Source organism: Anomaloglossus baeobatrachus, chromosome 2, assembly GCF_048569485.1.
Source record: "Anomaloglossus baeobatrachus isolate aAnoBae1 chromosome 2, aAnoBae1.hap1, whole genome shotgun sequence".
NCBI classification, from domain to species: Eukaryota; Metazoa; Chordata; class Amphibia; order Anura; family Aromobatidae; genus Anomaloglossus; species Anomaloglossus baeobatrachus.
In genome coordinates, this window is record NC_134354.1 from 230,336,279 (window position 1) to 230,358,588 (window position 22,310).

The 22,310-nt window shown below is 43.3% G+C and overlaps 1 protein-coding gene and 1 long non-coding RNA gene across 7 annotated transcripts in view; one reads left to right on the plus strand and one right to left on the minus strand.

Moving 5' to 3' along the window:
• LOC142289747 (uncharacterized) overlaps window positions 1-22,310 on the plus strand; it is a 265,036-nt gene that overhangs the window by 153,562 nt on the left and 89,164 nt on the right. The gene's annotated exons all lie outside the window — the stretch shown is intronic.
• Window positions 1-22,310, minus strand: part of LEMD1 (LEM domain containing 1) — a 199,196-nt gene that overhangs the window by 121,378 nt on the left and 55,508 nt on the right. For 4 of the 5 annotated variants that reach the window (XM_075333671.1, XM_075333670.1, XM_075333669.1 and 1 more), the window contains exon 1: window positions 21,400-21,612. The exons of the other annotated variant lie outside the window; for it this stretch is intronic. In XM_075333671.1, coding sequence (XP_075189786.1) covers window positions 21,400-21,600 — 201 coding nt within the window. In that variant the 5' untranslated portion in view covers window positions 21,601-21,612. Of the gene's footprint in view, window positions 1-21,399; window positions 21,613-22,310 lie in introns of those variants that run through there. 5 annotated transcript variants of the gene reach the window in all.

The window sequence follows — 22,310 nt, forward strand, 5'->3', positions numbered from 1 at the left end:
TAGTGGACACACAGGATTTTACAGACCTTATGTCTGTCGCTGTGCCCCAGTACCAGATGCCCAATCACCACTGCTTCTCCAAGAAAAGCATGCCCGCGCTACACCGGCATGTCGCACACAACATCACCACTTCTTGAGAAAATCTGTGTGCGACAGGGTGCATTTCAACACAGATACTTGGACCAGTAAGCATAGACAGGGTCATTACATGTCACTGACTGGGCACTGGCAAACTATGGTGAGAGATGGAGAAGGGTCTGCTGTACAAGTCTTGCGTCCCCACGAGTTGTTTCAATCCTTGTTCTGTATGTAGAAGTTAATACACTGCTTCTGCCTCTTCAACCTCGTGTGGGTCCTTACCTTTGCGCAAACCCTGTGTGGTCAGGCCACCCTTCCTTGCAACTGCGCACAAGGACTACCACACACCTCCTTACTATGCTGGCAGCAGAGCTCAATGCCATCAGGCGGTCAAAGTTTTACTTTGAAATGTATGGGAAATGTGAGTCACACCGCTATTACAGAGAATAGTAGTCAGGCAGGGTCAAAACATTAATTGAGGAACAGGAACAGAATGGGACGGCCAGGACTTAATCAGAAAACAAGCAGAGGTGAAATGCGTATCGGCCCAACAAGGTACATAAACAGCAGCAGGAAAAGTAGTCAGGTAACAAGCACACAAAATCATAAAACTGAACTGGGGGTAAAAATTAACCAGGAGGTTCATAGCTATGTCTGGCAGTGGTCTGCAGACAGGATGGGCATAAAAAAGGGTGTGGTGTCTTCCATTGGTTGTAGCTGAATGATGGTATTTCATCTGTGAGATACCCACCAGCTACATTCAGCCAGAGATTCTGCATCTGTCAAGGTAATGCAGCCCAGTGGTGAGCATAACCTGCGTCCACCTGCGCCGCTGGCATCGACTACTCTCCCATCATCAGCACTATTCATGAAAGGAACACGTTGTCACCTGGCGACCGGAGTACAAATTGACGGAGCGGACTCCGTTGGTGACTTAACAGCCGTGTGCACGGCAATGATGCAAACTGGCTGCGGGCCATCCTCAGGGCAATGTGACACACGTGCCTTTTATGGCTCACGTGTTGATCCGAATCTCCAGCAATTTTTAAAACACCATCACGGCATACATGTCCTTGTGCAGCGGGCACGCTCGCTATGTGCTCACTTCCATCGTGCGCACACAGCAGCTCAACACTTTCATCACTCCGGAAGTCTTAGGGTCTGGCAGTTAAACGCCGTAAATGCGATGTTCCGACACGCAGGAATTGGAATCTGCACATGTTGCAGCGTGTGTGGCAGCACCGCAGAGCCTGCTGAAATACGGTAAGACATATAGCCTGGGATAAGTTGATCCAGAGGTGGTGCCGATCACGCTGCTGGAGTGGTGTCAGATCAAGGACCTATGCACCCTGCTACACAGTTTTGAAATGTCGACGAAGATGTTTAGCACTGGCAATGTCATTCTCAGCGTGACAATTCTGGTCATCTACATGATGGAGCACACTGTAATTATTATTCGGAGTCAGGTGTTGGGACAAGAGGAAGGGGAGGAAGTACAGGAGGAGTCATATGCGGAAGGGATAACAAGATCTACGAGGTCCAGATGGTCAGCGGCACCTATGCGGCAGTCATGGTGAGGGAGAGGGATAACAAGGGCGCATAGTATCAGCAAAAAGTGTTGATGAAAGTGCAGGAGCACATGAAGAAATGGAGGACGAACTGGGCGATGGCATGGAAGACTCAGCAGATGAGTGAGAGCTTGCTCACATTTCGGTTGTGCGAGGTTGTGGGTAGAGGGCAGAGGAAGGATGCACGATTCTCACCTCTCTGCCACCAACACACCAAGGACTTGGTCCTCCTGGATGCACAAGACACATGAGCGCCTTCTTGCTGCACTACCTACATGACCCTCGGATTGTATGAATTTGAAGTAATCCTGAATACTGGGTTGCCACACCTGTTAGATCCCCCGGTACAAGACAAAATTTGGCGAACTAATTCCTGCCATAGAAATAGACGCACGTATACAGGAGTATCTGCAGAATGTGGTACGCAATCTTAGATCTACTTTTCACTAAACACCAGTGCTGCACAGAGTGAATCTCAACACTTGTCATGGATAGGAGGAAATGGTCTTTTACTTGTCCACATCGGAGGGACCGAGGGATGGCTGCTGTGCTGAGATGGCGTTGAGTACGGTGTCCCTGCACAGTTGCACTTTTGGTCATATCCCAAAATGAGTTGAAAAAGGACAGATGCTGTTGGAAAGGGGAACAGGTGTGTTGGAAAGGGGAAAAAAATTTGGGTCCGTGGATTTGGTGGTTAAACAACTGTAACATTTGCTGAAGAAACAACATCTGTTACAGTGGGACTGGCAGATTTGGATAAAGTGGTATATAATCTGTGACCGCTATATAACAAAAATTAATAAGAAAAGAAAGAGAAAGGTATATATCACCTTCAGCAGTCAGTGTCCACCGTGCTCCCAGTTGGAAAAGGAGAGGTTGGCAACTTGAAGGTTTGGTGGAGGATACAGAGCTGTGTGGCTATGAAACTAATAGTAGCCTGAACCGAGTTAGACGCCATTCGGATCTGGAGACTGTGAGCCCTGTTAGCGTCACAGGGTCCACATGCCCACCCAGCCCAGGAACTCCCTGTTAACAACACAGGGGCCATTGAGTACGCTGACCGTGTGCGTAGGGGCCACACCCTGTGGACAGCAGGCGCATCAGCAGCAGCAGGCCTGTTAATGCCACTGGGCTGCACAAGCAGGACTGTTAGGACAGGAGCTGGTCTTAACCGTTCTGCGTTACCAACTGTGGTGGTGGCCTGCATCCACCACCCTATCCCTGCCTACCTCTGGCCTAAAGCCGCAATGGGTTCAACACATGGAGGTGTGCTCTTTCGGAGCATAATAGAAGACTGCGCACCTCCTTGTTGGCTCCAGCCCCTTTTATAACCTGGGTCCGCCCACAAACCAGGGTGAACCACAATGCACCTCCTGGAGACAAAAGCAGAGTGACACGTCATGAGTGGCATAACTAGCGTCCTATTTGGAAACGCAACTTCAATGATGACCTCATGGCTGCCATGACCCAAACACCTCACCAGTCATCGTCTGACCATCAATAATGCGGTGACAAGTCATAGGTGTGGGCCTCTGCAAGCCATTTGGGAGGACACCTGATGCCCTGTGGTCTATATGGGACCCCCACATCAGGGCCAGGGCCAAAGAGTTCATTACCGGACCTAGTCTCTGATGCAGGAAGTGCCTGAGCATGCTCAGTAGCATGAAATACAGTCTCTGAAAAAAGACTATCAGCTTTAGCATGGTGTCTAGGCACAAAACAGGACTTAGACCCGGCACAGAATGCAAGCACCTGTGCAAAGAGGCTTTTCACACTTAGTGTGGGAGCATGCGCTGTATCCCGAAATGAAGACTTAGCGTCAGGAATGGCACAGTCAGGCTGAGCATACTCACTAGGCGAAACACTGTAATTATGCTGCAGCTGGGGTACATCGGCACACGCATGCGCACTAGCTGCCTCTCCACACTTAGACGTGGAGGGGAAATTTGTCTTGGAGATGCTGTCTATGAACAGAAGGAAAAGCTAAAGGAAGCCTGACTTTCTATCCCTCCGAATTATGAAATGCAGCAATGAATTCCATGAGTTTGCTATAACATTAGCGTAGCTAAATGTGCATGAGGGTGTGATGTAGAGGTGCTAGAAATAGCTTGTCACCAGTGGGGCACTAATGGAATACAACAGCCAGTTCTATGATGCCACAAAATGGCAGTATTTTGTGCTATCATTATAGCTTATTAAAAACAGAGCACGAGGTTGTCATGCAGAGGTGCTGCACATAGATTTGCAGTAGTGTGAATAGACAAAAGTACAATAGCCACGTTTAGGATACAACTAGGTACACTGAGTGTTTGCTACTATAAATGGCTGAGTTTAAAAAAGTTTGAGTGTGCAATGCAGGCAGACGTGCTGCAAATAACGTTCCAATACTGTGAATTGACAAAAGTACAATAGCCACGTTTAGGATACAACTAGGTACAGTGAGTGTTTGCTAGTATAATGGCTGAGTTTAAAAAAGTTTGAGTGTGCAATGCAGGCAGACGTGCTGCAAATAACGTTCCAATACTGTGAATTGACAAAAGTACAATAGCCACGTTTAGGATACAACTAGGTACAGTGAGTGTTTGCTAGTATAATGGCTGAGTTTAAAAAAGTTAGAGTGTGCAATGCAGGCAGACGTGCTGCAAATAACGTTCCAATACTGTGAATAGACAAAAGTACAATAGCCACGTTTAGGATACAACTAGGTACACTGAGTGTTTGCTACTATAAATGGCTGAGTTTAAAAAAGTTTGAGTGTGCAATGCAGGCAGACGTGCTGCAAATAACGTTCCAATACTGTGAATTGACAAAAGTACAATAGCCACGTTTAGGATACAACTAGGTACACTGAGTGTTTGCTACTATAAATGGCTGAGTTTAAAAAAGTTTGAGTGTGCAATGCAGGCAGACGTGCTGCAAATAACGTTCCAATACTGTGAATTGACAAAAGTACAATAGCCACGTTTAGGATACAACTAGGTACACTGAGTGTTTGCTACTATAAATGGCTGAGTTTAAAAAAGTTAGAGTGTGCAATGCAGGCAGACGTGCTGCAAATAACGTTCCAATACTGTGAATTGACAAAAGTACAATAGCCACGTTTAGGATACAACTAGGTACAGTGAGTGTTTGCTAGTATAATGGCTGAGTTTAAAAAAGTTAGAGTGTGCAATGCAGGCAGACGTGCTGCAAATATCGTTCCAATACTGTGAATAGACAAAAGTACAATAGCCACGTTTAGGATACAACTAGGTACACTGAGTGTTTGCTACTATAAATGGCTGAGTTTAAAAAAGTTTGAGTGTGCAATGCAGGCAGACGTGCTGCAAATAACGTTCCAATACTGTGAATTGACAAAAGTACAATAGCCACGTTTAGGATACAACTAGGTACACTGAGTGTTTGCTACTATAAATGGCTGAGTTTAAAAAAGTTAGAGTGTGCAATGCAGGCAGACGTGCTGCAAATATCGTTCCAATACTGTGAATAGACAAAAGTACAATAGCCACGTTTAGGATACAACTAGGTACACTGAGTGTTTGCTACTATAAATGGCTGAGTTTAAAAAAGTTTGAGTGTGCAATGCAGGCAGACGTGCTGCAAATAACGTTCCAATACTGTGAATTGACAAAAGTACAATAGCCACGTTTAGGATACAACTAGGTACACTGAGTGTTTGCTACTATAAATGGCTGAGTTTAAAAAAGTTTGAGTGTGCAATGCAGGCAGACGTGCTGCAAATAACGTTCCAATACTGTGAATTGACAAAAGTACAATAGCCACGTTTAGGATACAACTAGGTACACTGAGTGTTTGCTACTATAAATGGCTGAGTTTAAAAAAGTTTGAGTGTGCAATGCAGGCAGACGTGCTGCAAATAACGTTCCAATACTGTGAATTGACAAAAGTACAATAGCCACGTTTAGGATACAACTAGGTACACTGAGTGTTTGCTACTATAAATGGCTGAGTTTAAAAAAGTTTGAGTGTGCAATGCAGGCAGACGTGCTGCAAATAACGTTCCAATACTGTGAATTGACAAAAGTACAATAGCCACGTTTAGGATACAACTAGGTACACTGAGTGTTTGCTACTATAAATGGCTGAGTTTAAAAAAGTTAGAGTGTGCAATGCAGGCAGACGTGCTGCAAATATCGTTCCAATACTGTGAATAGACAAAAGTACAATAGCCACGTTTAGGATACAACTAGGTACACTGAGTGTTTGCTACTATAAATGGCTGAGTTTAAAAAAGTTTGAGTGTGCAATGCAGGCAGACGTGCTGCAAATAACGTTCCAATACTGTGAATTGACAAAAGTACAATAGCCACGTTTAGGATACAACTAGGTACACTGAGTGTTTGCTACTATAAATGGCTGAGTTTAAAAAAGTTTGAGTGTGCAATGCAGGCAGACGTGCTGCAAATAACGTTCCAATACTGTGAATTGACAAAAGTACAATAGCCACGTTTAGGATACAACTAGGTACACTGAGTGTTTGCTACTATAAATGGCTGAGTTTAAAAAAGTTTGAGTGTGCAATGCAGGCAGACGTGCTGCAAATAACGTTCCAATACTGTGAATTGACAAAAGTACAATAGCCACGTTTAGGATACAACTAGGTACACTGAGTGTTTGCTACTATAAATGGCTGAGTTTAAAAAAGTTAGAGTGTGCAATGCAGGCAGACGTGCTGCAAATAACGTTCCAATACTGTGAATTGACAAAAGTACAATAGCCACGTTTAGGATACAACTAGGTACACTGAGTGTTTGCTAGTATAATGGCTGAGTTTAAAAAAGTTAGAGTGTGCAATGCAGGCAGACGTGCTGCAAATATCGTTCCAATACTGTGAATAGACAAAAGTACAATAGCCACGTTTAGGATACAACTAGGTACACTGAGTGTTTGCTACTATAAATGGCTGAGTTTAAAAAAGTTTGAGTGTGCAATGCAGGCAGACGTGCTGCAAATAACGTTCCAATACTGTGAATTGACAAAAGTACAATAGCCACGTTTAGGATACAACTAGGTACACTGAGTGTTTGCTACTATAAATGGCTGAGTTTAAAAAAGTTAGAGTGTGCAATGCAGGCAGACGTGCTGCAAATATCGTTCCAATACTGTGAATAGACAAAAGTACAATAGCCACGTTTAGGATACAACTAGGTACACTGAGTGTTTGCTACTATAAATGGCTGAGTTTAAAAAAGTTTGAGTGTGCAATGCAGGCAGACGTGCTGCAAATAACGTTCCAATACTGTGAATTGACAAAAGTACAATAGCCACGTTTAGGATACAACTAGGTACACTGAGTGTTTGCTACTATAAATGGCTGAGTTTAAAAAAGTTTGAGTGTGCAATGCAGGCAGACGTGCTGCAAATAACGTTCCAATACTGTGAATTGACAAAAGTACAATAGCCACGTTTAGGATACAACTAGGTACAGTGAGTGTTTGCTAGTATAATGGCTGAGTTTAAAAAAGTTAGAGTGTGCAATGCAGGCAGACGTGCTGCAAATAACGTTCCAATACTGTGAATAGACAAAAGTACAATAGCCACGTTTAGGATACAACTAGGTACACTGAGTGTTTGCTACTATAAATGGCTGAGTTTAAAAAAGTTTGAGTGTGCAATGCAGGCAGACGTGCTGCAAATAACGTTCCAATACTGTGAATTGACAAAAGTACAATAGCCACGTTTAGGATACAACTAGGTACACTGAGTGTTTGCTACTATAAATGGCTGAGTTTAAAAAAGTTTGAGTGTGCAATGCAGGCAGACGTGCTGCAAATAACGTTCCAATACTGTGAATTGACAAAAGTACAATAGCCACGTTTAGGATACAACTAGGTACACTGAGTGTTTGCTACTATAAATGGCTGAGTTTAAAAAAGTTAGAGTGTGCAATGCAGGCAGACGTGCTGCAAATAACGTTCCAATACTGTGAATTGACAAAAGTACAATAGCCACGTTTAGGATACAACTAGGTACAGTGAGTGTTTGCTAGTATAATGGCTGAGTTTAAAAAAGTTAGAGTGTGCAATGCAGGCAGACGTGCTGCAAATATCGTTCCAATACTGTGAATAGACAAAAGTACAATAGCCACGTTTAGGATACAACTAGGTACACTGAGTGTTTGCTACTATAAATGGCTGAGTTTAAAAAAGTTTGAGTGTGCAATGCAGGCAGACGTGCTGCAAATAACGTTCCAATACTGTGAATTGACAAAAGTACAATAGCCACGTTTAGGATACAACTAGGTACACTGAGTGTTTGCTACTATAAATGGCTGAGTTTAAAAAAGTTAGAGTGTGCAATGCAGGCAGACGTGCTGCAAATATCGTTCCAATACTGTGAATAGACAAAAGTACAATAGCCACGTTTAGGATACAACTAGGTACACTGAGTGTTTGCTACTATAAATGGCTGAGTTTAAAAAAGTTTGAGTGTGCAATGCAGGCAGACGTGCTGCAAATAACGTTCCAATACTGTGAATTGACAAAAGTACAATAGCCACGTTTAGGATACAACTAGGTACACTGAGTGTTTGCTACTATAAATGGCTGAGTTTAAAAAAGTTTGAGTGTGCAATGCAGGCAGACGTGCTGCAAATAACGTTCCAATACTGTGAATTGACAAAAGTACAATAGCCACGTTTAGGATACAACTAGGTACACTGAGTGTTTGCTACTATAAATGGCTGAGTTTAAAAAAGTTTGAGTGTGCAATGCAGGCAGACGTGCTGCAAATAACGTTCCAATACTGTGAATTGACAAAAGTACAATAGCCACGTTTAGGATACAACTAGGTACACTGAGTGTTTGCTACTATAAATGGCTGAGTTTAAAAAAGTTTGAGTGTGCAATGCAGGCAGACGTGCTGCAAATAACGTTCCAATACTGTGAATTGACAAAAGTACAATAGCCACGTTTAGGATACAACTAGGTACACTGAGTGTTTGCTACTATAAATGGCTGAGTTTAAAAAAGTTAGAGTGTGCAATGCAGGCAGACGTGCTGCAAATATCGTTCCAATACTGTGAATAGACAAAAGTACAATAGCCACGTTTAGGATACAACTAGGTACACTGAGTGTTTGCTACTATAAATGGCTGAGTTTAAAAAAGTTTGAGTGTGCAATGCAGGCAGACGTGCTGCAAATAACGTTCCAATACTGTGAATTGACAAAAGTACAATAGCCACGTTTAGGATACAACTAGGTACACTGAGTGTTTGCTACTATAAATGGCTGAGTTTAAAAAAGTTTGAGTGTGCAATGCAGGCAGACGTGCTGCAAATAACGTTCCAATACTGTGAATTGACAAAAGTACAATAGCCACGTTTAGGATACAACTAGGTACACTGAGTGTTTGCTACTATAAATGGCTGAGTTTAAAAAAGTTTGAGTGTGCAATGCAGGCAGACGTGCTGCAAATAACGTTCCAATACTGTGAATTGACAAAAGTACAATAGCCACGTTTAGGATACAACTAGGTACACTGAGTGTTTGCTACTATAAATGGCTGAGTTTAAAAAAGTTAGAGTGTGCAATGCAGGCAGACGTGCTGCAAATAACGTTCCAATACTGTGAATTGACAAAAGTACAATAGCCACGTTTAGGATACAACTAGGTACACTGAGTGTTTGCTAGTATAATGGCTGAGTTTAAAAAAGTTAGAGTGTGCAATGCAGGCAGACGTGCTGCAAATATCGTTCCAATACTGTGAATAGACAAAAGTACAATAGCCACGTTTAGGATACAACTAGGTACACTGAGTGTTTGCTACTATAAATGGCTGAGTTTAAAAAAGTTTGAGTGTGCAATGCAGGCAGACGTGCTGCAAATAACGTTCCAATACTGTGAATTGACAAAAGTACAATAGCCACGTTTAGGATACAACTAGGTACACTGAGTGTTTGCTACTATAAATGGCTGAGTTTAAAAAAGTTAGAGTGTGCAATGCAGGCAGACGTGCTGCAAATATCGTTCCAATACTGTGAATAGACAAAAGTACAATAGCCACGTTTAGGATACAACTAGGTACACTGAGTGTTTGCTACTATAAATGGCTGAGTTTAAAAAAGTTTGAGTGTGCAATGCAGGCAGACGTGCTGCAAATAACGTTCCAATACTGTGAATTGACAAAAGTACAATAGCCACGTTTAGGATACAACTAGGTACACTGAGTGTTTGCTACTATAAATGGCTGAGTTTAAAAAAGTTTGAGTGTGCAATGCAGGCAGACGTGCTGCAAATAACGTTCCAATACTGTGAATTGACAAAAGTACAATAGCCACGTTTAGGATACAACTAGGTACACTGAGTGTTTGCTACTATAAATGGCTGAGTTTAAAAAAGTTTGAGTGTGCAATGCAGGCAGACGTGCTGCAAATAACGTTCCAATACTGTGAATTGACAAAAGTACAATAGCCACGTTTAGGATACAACTAGGTACACTGAGTGTTTGCTACTATAAATGGCTGAGTTTAAAAAAGTTTGAGTGTGCAATGCAGGCAGACGTGCTGCAAATAACGTTCCAATACTGTGAATTGACAAAAGTACAATAGCCACGTTTAGGATACAACTAGGTACACTGAGTGTTTGCTACTATAAATGGCTGAGTTTAAAAAAGTTAGAGTGTGCAATGCAGGCAGACGTGCTGCAAATATCGTTCCAATACTGTGAATAGACAAAAGTACAATAGCCACGTTTAGGATACAACTAGGTACACTGAGTGTTTGCTACTATAAATGGCTGAGTTTAAAAAAGTTTGAGTGTGCAATGCAGGCAGACGTGCTGCAAATAACGTTCCAATACTGTGAATTGACAAAAGTACAATAGCCACGTTTAGGATACAACTAGGTACACTGAGTGTTTGCTACTATAAATGGCTGAGTTTAAAAAAGTTTGAGTGTGCAATGCAGGCAGACGTGCTGCAAATAACGTTCCAATACTGTGAATTGACAAAAGTACAATAGCCACGTTTAGGATACAACTAGGTACACTGAGTGTTTGCTACTATAAATGGCTGAGTTTAAAAAAGTTAGAGTGTGCAATGCAGGCAGACGTGCTGCAAATATCGTTCCAATACTGTGAATAGACAAAAGTACAATAGCCACGTTTAGGATACAACTAGGTACACTGAGTGTTTGCTACTATAAATGGCTGAGTTTAAAAAAGTTTGAGTGTGCAATGCAGGCAGACGTGCTGCAAATAACGTTCCAATACTGTGAATTGACAAAAGTACAATAGCCACGTTTAGGATACAGCTAGGTACACTGAGTGTTTGCTAGTATAATGGCTGAGTTTAAAAAAGTTAGAGTGTGCAATGCAGGCAGACGTGCTGCAAATATCGTTCCAATACTGTGAATAGACAAAAGTACAATAGCCACGTTTAGGATACAACTAGGTACACTGAGTGTTTGCTACTATAAATGGCTGAGTTTAAAAAAGTTTGAGTGTGCAATGCAGGCAGACGTGCTGCAAATAACGTTCCAATACTGTGAATTGACAAAAGTACAATAGCCACGTTTAGGATACAACTAGGTACAGTGAGTGTTTGCTAGTATAATGGCTTAGTTAAAATGAGTTTGAGTGTGCAATGCAGGCAGACGCGCTATGCAAATGTCTTTGCACTAGTGGGACTATAGCAAAGTCCAATAGCCACGTATAGGATGCCACTAGGTACACTGAGTGTTTGCTAGTATAATGGCTTGGTTTTAATGAGTTGGAGTGTGCAATGCAGGCAGACGCGCTCTGCAAATGTCTTTGCACTAGTGGGACTATAGCAAAGTCCAATAGCCACGTATAGGATGCCACTAGGTACACTGAGTGTTTGCTAGTATAATGGCTTGGTTAGAATGAGTTGTAGTGTGCAATGCAGGCAGATGTGCTCTGCTAATGTCTTTGCACTAGTGGGACTATAGCAAAGTCCAATAGCCACGTATAGGATGCCACTAGGTACACTGAGTGTTTGCTAGTATAATGGCTTAGTTAAAATGAGTTTGAGTGTGCAATGCAGGCAGACGCGCTATGCAAATGTCTTTGCACTAGTGGGACTATAGCAAAGTCCAATAGCCACGTATAGGATGCCACTAGGTACACTGAGTGTTTGCTAGTCTAATGGCTTGGTTAGAATGAGTTGTAGTGTGCAATGCAGGCAGATGTGCTCTGCTAATGTCTTTGCACTAGTGGGACTATAGCAAAGTCCAATAGCCACGTATAGGATGCCACTAGGTACACTGAGTGTTTGCTAGTATAATGGCTTAGTTAAAATGAGTTTGAGTGTGCAATGCCGGCAGACGCGCTATGCAAATGTCTTTGCACTAGTGGGACTATAGCAAAGTCCAATAGCCACGTATAGGATGCCACTAGGTACACTGAGTGTTTGCTAGTATAATGGCTTGGTTTTAATGAGTTGGAGTGTGCAATGCAGGCAGACGCGCTCTGCAAATGTCTTTGCACTAGTGGGACTATAGCAAAGTCCAATAGCCACGTATAGGATGCCACTAGGTACACTGAGTGTTTGCTAGTATAATGGCTTGGTTAGAATGAGTTGTAGTGTGCAATGCAGGCAGACGCGCTCTGCAAATGTCTTTGCACTAGTGGGACTATAGCAAAGTCCAATAGCCACGTATAGGATGCCACTAGGTACACTGAGTGTTTGCTAGTATAATGGCTTGTTTAGAATGAGTTGTAGTGTGCAATGCAGGCAGACGCGCTCTGCAAATGTCTTTGCACTAGTGGGACTATAGCAAAGTCCAATAGCCACGTATAGGATGCCACTAGGTACACTGAGTGTTTGCTAGTATAATGGCTTAGTTATCAGTTGGAGTGTGCAGAGGACAAGAGGGTACAGTGGCAGGATTGTGGTGCTCTGGGTAGAGGAATGGAAGCCTGCCTTTCTATTCCCTCCTAATGGTGAAATGCAGGTAGGAAATCCCTGACCTGGGCTACACAGACGCTGTTGCTGTTTGCAGGACCTGTCACCTATGGCTCTCTGACCCTGCCGGTTGGAGCCCTTAAAAGGACTGCTATAAAGTGCTCTCCCTAAGCTGTCTAACGCTGTGTATGCAGCGCATACAGCTGTATCGGCTATAGGACTCAGGAAGACGGAGCTGCGACAGTGATGTCTGACACCAAAGACGCAGAAGGCAGATAATGGCGTCCGTGAAGAAAATGTCCGGTTTTATAATGCAGGGACATGTGACATGCAGATCCTATCACACATGCCGTTGCTTCTCTGGCTCAAAGTCCACTTAGCTGTGTGTGTGTCTGGGATTGGCTGACATGCTGGCCCGCCCCACAAGACGCGCGCACTTAGGGAAGGAAGACAAGAAAAAAAAAAAAAAAAAATGGCGATCGCCATTATAGAAACAGCAGTGATCTGAAGGCGCTGTTCACGCACACTATACACTGAAATGTCATAATAGTTTGATTCACAGAGTGACTTACACTATTACAGCAGAAACCAAGCTATGATTTAGCTGTTTTTTGGCTGCTAGAACCGTTCTCGAACGTTTCTAGAACTACCGAGCTTTTGCAAAAAGCTCGAGTTCTAGTTCGATCTAGAACATGCCCCAAAATCACTCGAGCCGCGAACTGGAGAACCACGAACCACGAACCGCGCTCAACTCTACTCCTGACTTGGCTTTTCACAAGTTACTAACTCTCCTACACATGAAGATGGGAATACGCTGGACTTGGTCTTGTCCGGGTTCATTTCAGTGTATGATCATACTAACCCCCCCCTCCCGCTTTCTGACCACAACTTTCTTTCATTCTCTGTCAAGAACTGTCAACCCACTCAGGACACCCCCCATGAACACACTTATAGGAATATACATGCCATTAATAACGAGAAACTTAAGAAGAATTTGCAGTCATCATTACTTCCATTCTCCTCCCTCTCATGTCCTAACTCTGCTCTAAACATTATAATGAAACAGTGCAAATTGCCCAGGATGACACTGAAGCTTCTACACACAGAACATCTCAGCAGCACAGACGACGGTAAACCTGGCACACATTGCAATCACAATCTCTCCAGCTGTGCTCCAAGTGTGCTGAACGTGTACTGGAAAAATCCAAAAGATATCATCCATTATAGATTTATGCTTAAAGCGTACAACTCTTCCCCTCTCCAAAGACATTTTCTTCAACACTCTCATCACCTCACTATCCAAAAACCCTCAATGACTCTTTGACACTTTTCATTTCCTCCTCGGTTCAAGAGTGCAAGCCCCAACCACCAACTTTAGCTCACATTTAGTGCACATGATCTGGCCAATTATTTGAAATAATAAAATGACCATATACGTCAAGAAATGTTCTCCCAGTCTCTTTATATCGTGCATTGTCTTCCCTCTTGCACTTCATCTAGCTCATTTTCTGTCTTCAAACCAGTCACAGAAGGACAAGTTACAAGGTTTCTTGCATCTTCTCACCCTACTACCTGCACAAGTGACCATATTCCCTTACATCTCATTCAGTCCCTTTCCCCTGTCACCACTCACCTAAATAAAATATTTAACCTCTCTCTCTCATCTAGTATCATCATCTCTTCTTTCAAATACACCATCATACACCCATTACTAAAAAAGAACATCCCTCTAGCAAAACTACAGACCTGTGCCTAATCTCCTCTTAATCTTTAAACTTCTGGAATGCTTGGTCCAGTCCCATCTAATTTGCTATCTCTCAGATGACTCTCTTCTTGACTCTTTACAATCGAGTTTTCGCTCTTTACACTCTACTGAAACTTTGCTCTTATTAAAGTCTCTAATGATTTACTAACAGGTACTCTAATCTAACGCAGAATTCTGATTCTCCTGGATCTCTCTCCAGGATCTCTCTGCTGCATTCGACACTGTGGATCACCACCTACTCCTCACTATGCTCCGCTCTACCGGGATCAAGGACACTGATCTCCTGCTTCTCTTCCTACCTCTCTGACTACTCCTTCACTGTATATTTTTCTGGCTCCTCTTCCTCTCCTCTTCCCCCTACTATCACACAGGTAGAAGAGAAGACCGGGTTTATGCCGCGCTAAAAACCACTGATGCGTGTAAATTAAAAGATTTCCTTTTTATTGGACAGTTTCTACGCGTTTCAGAGACATCCGTCTCCTTCCTCAGGAAAAGAAATCATATTACAGCAAGGCCGCTTGGACCTATATATAAGGAGCAAACAGCCATGTATGCATTAAGGACTGCCTGTATGACTCAGAGCTGATGACTCAGAGCCACATGGTAAAGAAGAAAAAAAAAAAAGAAGAAGAAAAAAAGGGAAAGATGGAACAATCGTGAATAACAGAAAAAAGTGTCTGAAACAGCATGATCCCAAGAAACATGTATAATTCCAACAAAGGGAATACTGAAAAAAACAAAAAATAAATGAATGAATAAAGACATGAAAACACTTGTTCCTCATGTTATTTAATAAAGTCAGGGGGGAAGTCCTCATTCTTTATAGTTTTATATATATATATATATATATATATATATATATATATATAAATAAATAAATATAAAAAGATTTTTTTTCACGTCCCTCTGGATATTCACTCACGATCGCTGTATCCCCATATATTGTTCTATATATATATATATATATATATATATATATATATATATATATACTTTTTTACACATTGTTTTGAATTTTCACGTGCAATCTCTGCATCCCCATGTAGAGTAGAGGACTAAACACCAGTAAATTCACCTATACTCCATAGGTTCGCACACTTCTTAAACACATCCCTCACATCTCTTCCCCCCTGACTTTATTAAATAACACGAGGAACAAGTGTTTTCATGTCTTTATTCATTCATTTATTTTTTATTTTTTCAGTATTCCCTTTGTTGGAATTATCCATGTTTCTTGGGATCATGCTGTTTCAGACATTTTTTTCTGTTTTTTTGTTATTCTTGATTGTTCCATCTTTCCCTTTTTTTCTTCTTTTTTTTTTTTTCTTCTTCTTTACCATGTGGCTCTGAGTCATCAGCTCTGAGTCATACAGGCAGTCCTTAATGCATACATGGCTCTTTGCTCCTTATATGTACGTCTAAGCGGCCTTGCTGTAATATTTCTTTTCCTGAGGAAGGAGACGGATGTCTCTGAAACGCGTAGGAAATGTCCAATAAAAAGGAAATCTTTTAATTTACACGCATCAGTGGTTTTTAGCGCGGCATAAACCCGGTCTTCTCTTCTACCTGTGTGATACAAAATTCCTCTCCCGGGGCTGCAGCTAAACCACCGGGCACTCACAGGCTATCATAAGGGGTTGTGACTGGCACAACCTCACCAGGTGAGTGCTTCTTTGTCTTGTCTGTCCACCCTCATACCGGGTAAGACCCTATTGCGCTTTTTTCCCCTTTACAGTTTTACAACTTCCCCCTACTATAGGAGTCCCTCAGGCACCCTCCTCTCCTCTCTATACTCTGCCCATATTGGACAAACCATCAATATATTTGGTTTTCAGTACTGTCTGTATGCTGATGACACCCAGTTATACACTTCTGCTCCTGACATCACCTCTGCATTACTACAAAATACCAGTGATTGTAAGACTTCTGTCTCTAACATCATGTCCTCCGTCTATCTAAAACTGAATTTGTCAAAAACTGAACTTCTCATGTTACCTCTCTCTACTAACTTTCATAAACCCAATATTTCCATTTCTGTGTGGTTTTACCTTTACTCTCCAGCAGCTTGCCCGCTGTTTTGAGGTTACATTGACTCTCCTTCACTTCCTGTATCCAATTAGTCGCTTGCTCATGTCACCTACACCTCAAAAACATCTCTAGAATTTGACTATTTCTTACCATTGACTCTGTAAAAACTCTTAGGGTGCGTGCCCAAGATTACTGTTTGCAGCGTTTTGAGTGCAGCGTGTTTTCGCTGAGTCAAAAATGCTGTGTTGTGCAGTACAAGCTCAGTGGATGGGATTTCTGGAAATCCAATGCCCACTGTGCGTGTACTGTCCACAGCAAAAGCTGACTGGCGGTGCACGGCTTTCCAAGCCACAGTATGTGAATTCTTTGCTGCGGAGACGCAAGTGTCCTCCGTAGGGAGAAGAGAGAGACCGCAGCGCACTGAACCCTGATTGTGGGCATGGGCAGCTGCAGTCTCCTGTGTTCTTCTGCGGAGGACACTTGCGGCCTCGCAGGTCAGGACCCGCCGCGTCCAGGACACAGTGGGTCCTGATCGTGGACATGTAGCCTTACTGTCACTCTTATTCATTCTTGTCTGGACTAGTGAAACTCTCTACTAATCAGTCTCCTTCTTACTAAAGTCTTCCCTCTCCAATCCATCCTGAGTGCAGCAGCAAGGATCATATTCCTGTCCAAATACTACACCCATGTCATTGCACTGGTTGCCCATCCACTGCAGAGTACAATATAAACCTTTCACTCTAACCCACAAAGTCCTACACATTTCTGAACTGTCCTACATCACCCTACCCATGCCCTCTGTTCCACAAATGACCTAAAGGCTGCTTTACACCAGACAATCTATCGTGCGATAGATCGTCGGGGTCACGGTTTTTGTGACGCACATCCGGCATCGCTGGCGATGGCGGCCTGTGTGACACCTCGACGCAGTATCGCTCACAAATCGTGAGTCATGTACTGGTCGCTAGGTTCCATAATATCGTTTAATTTAGTTGTTCATCGTTTCCGTGGTAGCACACGCCGCTCCGTGTGACACCCCGGGAACGATGCACAGCAGCTCACCTGCGTCACGCGGCCGCCGCCGGCTATGTGAAGGAAGGAGGTGGGCGGGATGTTTACGTCCCGCTCATCTCCGCCCCTCCGCTTCCATTGGCCGGCGGCCGTGTGACGTCCCTGTGACGCCGAACGTCCCTCCCACTCCAGGAAGTGGACGTTCGCCGCCCACATCGAGGTCACACGAGAGGTAAGTACGTATGACGGGGGTTACCGACTTTGTGCGACACGGGCAGCGATTTGACGTGACGCAAAAAGGACGTGGGCGGGTACGATCGATTGTGAAATTGCACAATCGGTCGTACCGTGTAAAGCAGCCTTAAGACTGACATCCTCTATAATCCAAACCTCCTACTCCCATCTTCAAGATTTCTCGTCAGCTGCGTCAATTCTCTGCACTAGCAAGAACAATTTCATTCATTCACAACACCCACAGTTTTAAGTGTGCTCTAAAACACATTTCTTTAGACTGACCTATCACCTCACTTCACTTATCTAACTATTCCCAGTTTGCCCTTATAAGATTTTCTTCCAAATCTGGTCCTTTTTATAATCTGTTTACACACCCTCCATGCCCTTATTTGCTCTCTGTACTTGTCCACATACTGTGTGGTGACCAGTTCATGCAGCGTTATTTGAATCTTTGATTTGTTATATTGATGGCTGGACCATATAATGCAAGCACTTTTTACCATGTTCCAGAAAGCCATGGAACCCATAGGGTGGAGGGGCGACATGACTAGAGGGAAGGGAAGGAGTGATGGGGTTAATGGAAACAGGAATGGTTTGTTTATAAGGCAGAGTAAAGGGATTGGTGGGTAGGAGGAGTTCCCTGGAGGAAGAGGTGGGACAGTTGAGGGGTGTAAGTAAAGGACTTTGACTTACCCCCTCTCTCTTGACTTCCGGATATGGAACGATCCCCGCCCACCCTCCCTTGTGTTTAATGCCGAGGGGAATTTCGTCTGGGTTGTTTCTTTGTCACAGCAGCGGGGGGTAGGTCTGGTCCAGAGGCGGTTGAAGGCAATGGTAACTGGACAGAGAGACACCATCTTGGTATGGTGGCTCCAGGTTCCGGGATGTTGCAGGCACGGGGTTCTGCAAAGTTGGGGGGTTAATCCGTAGGTGATTAATACCTCATCTCTGGGTCGGTGTGTTGCGGCCAGGGATACTGGGGTGAGAAGTGGTTCCTGGACTGGGCCTACTCAGGGTTGTATATTTACTGTATTGGTTACTGTGTTACCTATTGTTATTTGTTGGGGTCACCCGTTGGACGGCGCCCCCTTGTGTTAGTATGTAAATAATAGGTAATAAAGGCTGCTGTGGCCAATTTTAAACCAAGTCACATGCAGTTCGTGTATTATTTACAGATGGTATTGGTGGGTAACACACATACAGCACGACTGGAGAATCCTTCCTCAATGGTCATGTTGTGCCTACCCTATTTCCCCATAGATTGTAAGCTTGTGACCAGAGCCCTCACTTCTCTTGGTGTATGCTGAATTATGTTACTCTGTATTGTCTGATATGACAGATTTTCTTCAATTACCATAGACAATAGATAGCACAATGCACTACTATTTGAGCAACATTATAAGGACTTGCACGGGTAATAGCCCTTTTAGATAAGTGAACTTTTGCTCCCTGTTATGTGTCGGTGTAAATATGCCGTCAATCAAAGATTGAGCAAAATGCTTGTTCAACATGAGATTTGATTTTTATGCATGCAAAAAAAAAAATTATTATTGATGGCAGGTCATGTGCTGCCAATAGCAAGTAGTGTGCTTGGGGATAGGATGATGGGATTAGAGACGGCTCTCTCCCAATCATTACTCATTAGCCTATGTAAATAGGCCAGTAAACGAGCAACGAACTTTAGCATAGTCGATCTGCGCGCGCTGCTGGCCTGACACCTGCCCCTGTAAATGGGCCATAACTCAATGTAACAATTAGAGTAATGGCCAATATTGGTCAAAGTCTAAAGATACAGCTTTACATTGAAAATGTAAAGGGTACTTTACACGCTGCGCTCTTGCTAGCGAGATCGCAGGCGATCGTACCCGCCCCTGTTGGTTGTGTGACATGGGCAATCGCTGCCCATGGCGCACAACCTCGTTAGTCCCCGTCACATGGACTTACCTGCCCTGCTACGTCGCTCTGGCCGGCAAACTGCCTCCTTTCTAAGGGGGCGGTTCGTGCGGCGTCACAGCGACGTCACATGGCAGACGTCCAATAGAAGCGGTGGGGCGGAGTTGAGCGGGATGTAACATCCCGCCCACCTCCTTCCTTCCACATTGCTGGCGGGACGCAGGTAAGGAGATGTTCGTCGCTCCTGCAGTGTCACACACAGCGATGTGTGTTGCCGCAGGAACGAGGAACAACATCGCTAATAAGCAGACAGCGATTTTTGGTTTCAGGACGATCTCTCAACGGCAAACGATTTTGACCTATTTTGCGATCGTTTAAGGTCGCTCGTAGTTATCACACACTGTGATCTCGTTAATGAAGCCGGATGTGCGTCACAAACACCGAGACCCCGACGATAATTCACTAACGATATCGCAGCGTGTAAAGCCCCCTTTAGTGTATACATTTCCATTTTAGATGGTTTTTAGAAGCCATTTTTTATATATATATATATATATATATTTATACATATATATATATATATATATATGTATATATATATATGTACAGTACAGGCCAAACGTTTGGACACACCCTGTCATCTCTAGAATAACTATTAAGAGGAGACTTTGTGCAGCAGGCCTTCATGGTAAAATAGCTGCTAGGAAACTACTGCTAAGGACAGGCGACAAGCAGAAGAGACTTGTCTGGGCTAAAGAACACAAGGAATGGACATTAGAGAATCTGTGCTTTGGTCTGATGAGTAAAAATTTGAGATCTTTGGATCTAACCACCGTGTCTTTGTAGAAAAGATGTATGGATGGACTCTACATGGCTAGTTCCCACCGTGAAGCATGGAGGAGGAGGTGTGATGGTGTGGGGGTGCTTTGCTGGGGACACTGTTGGGGATTTATTCAACATTGAAGGCATACAGAACCAGCATGCCTACCACAGCATCTTGCAGCGGCATGCTATTCCATCCGGTTTGCATTTAGTTGGACCATAATTTATTTTTCAACAGGACAATGACCCCAAACACACCTCCAGGCTGTGTAAGGGCTATTTGACTAAGAAGGAGAGTGATGGGGTGCTATGCCAGATGACCTGGTCTCCACAGTCACCAGACCTGAACCCAATCGAGATGGTTTGGGGTGAGCTGGACCGTAGAGTGAAGGCAAAAGGGCCAACAAGTGCTAAGCATCTCTGGAAACTCCTTCAAGACTGTTGGAAAACCATTTCCGGTGACTACCTCTTGAAGCTCATCAAGAGAATGCCAAGAGTGTGCAAAGTAGTAATGAAAGCAAAAGGTGGCTACTTTGAAGAACCTAGAATATAAGACATATTTTCAGTTGTTTCACACTTTTTTAAGTACCTGTATTTCATTCCACATGTTTTAATTCATAGTTTTGATGCCTTCAATGTGAATCTACAATTTTCAGAGTCATGAAAATAAAGAAAACTCATTGAATGAGAAGGTGTGTCCAAATGTTTGGTCTGTACTGTATATATATGTATATAGATAGATTAGGGTGACTCTGTTTCTAGAATCCATGGGCTGTGTCTTTTATTCTGGGAGAGCCCATTCAGGATATGTATTCACACTTTTTCAATAGAACACTAACTATAGTCCATTATATATCCAGAGGAGTGGCAACTGACATACAGTATGCTATAACATTGATGGCTTACCCATAATAAAACCATATTGTAAAGCAATCTGCAAGTCACTGTAATAAGAACAAACATCAGTGAGTGCAAAATGGAATAAACACGTGAAAACCGTCAAAATACTGAGTATGGCACACACACACACACACACACACACACACACACACACACACACACACACACACACACACACACACACACATTAACCTTAAGCCTGGCACAAGACTTACATCATTCTCTGACCACGTGTCCTCATCATCGCTTGAGAAGTCAGCAGCTTCCTTATCTTTAGGGAGAATGTGCTTGAGGTAGAGCTGCATATAGACAGCTTTTCTCTGATCACTCTGGGGCAGAGGTACATTATGTGAAATTAACAGATTTTTCAATTGGTCTTTGGAGTACTGAGATAGATTGCCTGTACGGGTCGGCATGGCTGCCAATGGCCAGAATGAACATACAGTGAAATGTCAGACAGCTGCTCGATGTGTAATGTACACTGCCTCCTGGCAGCCCCGCTTTATTTAAGGAAACATTAGTGCTCGGTGAGGGAAGGGGTGGGGGGGTCTCATCTGCACATAAGAAAGCTTCAGTTTCTGACATTAATTAACCCCCACCCAAAAAAAAATGCACAAATATACTGAATTTTACAGTCTTGTCACAATTATGGACATGATTGGCTCTATGTGCTTCTCCGCATGGAAAAAACACCCATGTACACTAGTGCATAGAGTACAATTAGTCCGTGGCACCAAAAATACATTCATGTGAATGCATCCTCAGACATTTATATACAGCATTGTAATCTGGTTTGTCCATAAAGAGTGAAATACATCTAAAGGCCGCTTTACACGCTGCGACATAGCTCAAGCGATCTCGTTGGGGTCACGGAGTTTGTGACGCACATCCGGCCGCTTTAGCGATGTCGTTGCGTGTGACACCTATAAGTGATTTTGAATCGTCGCAAAAACGTTCAAAAATCGCTCATCGGTGACATGCCCCCCTATTCTCGATTATCGCTGCTGCTGCAGCTAGCGATGTAGTTTCTCGTTGCTGCGGCAGCACACATCGCTACGTGTGACACCGCAGGAACGAGGAACCTCACCTTACCTGCGTCCGCCCGCAATGAGGTAGGAAGAAGGTG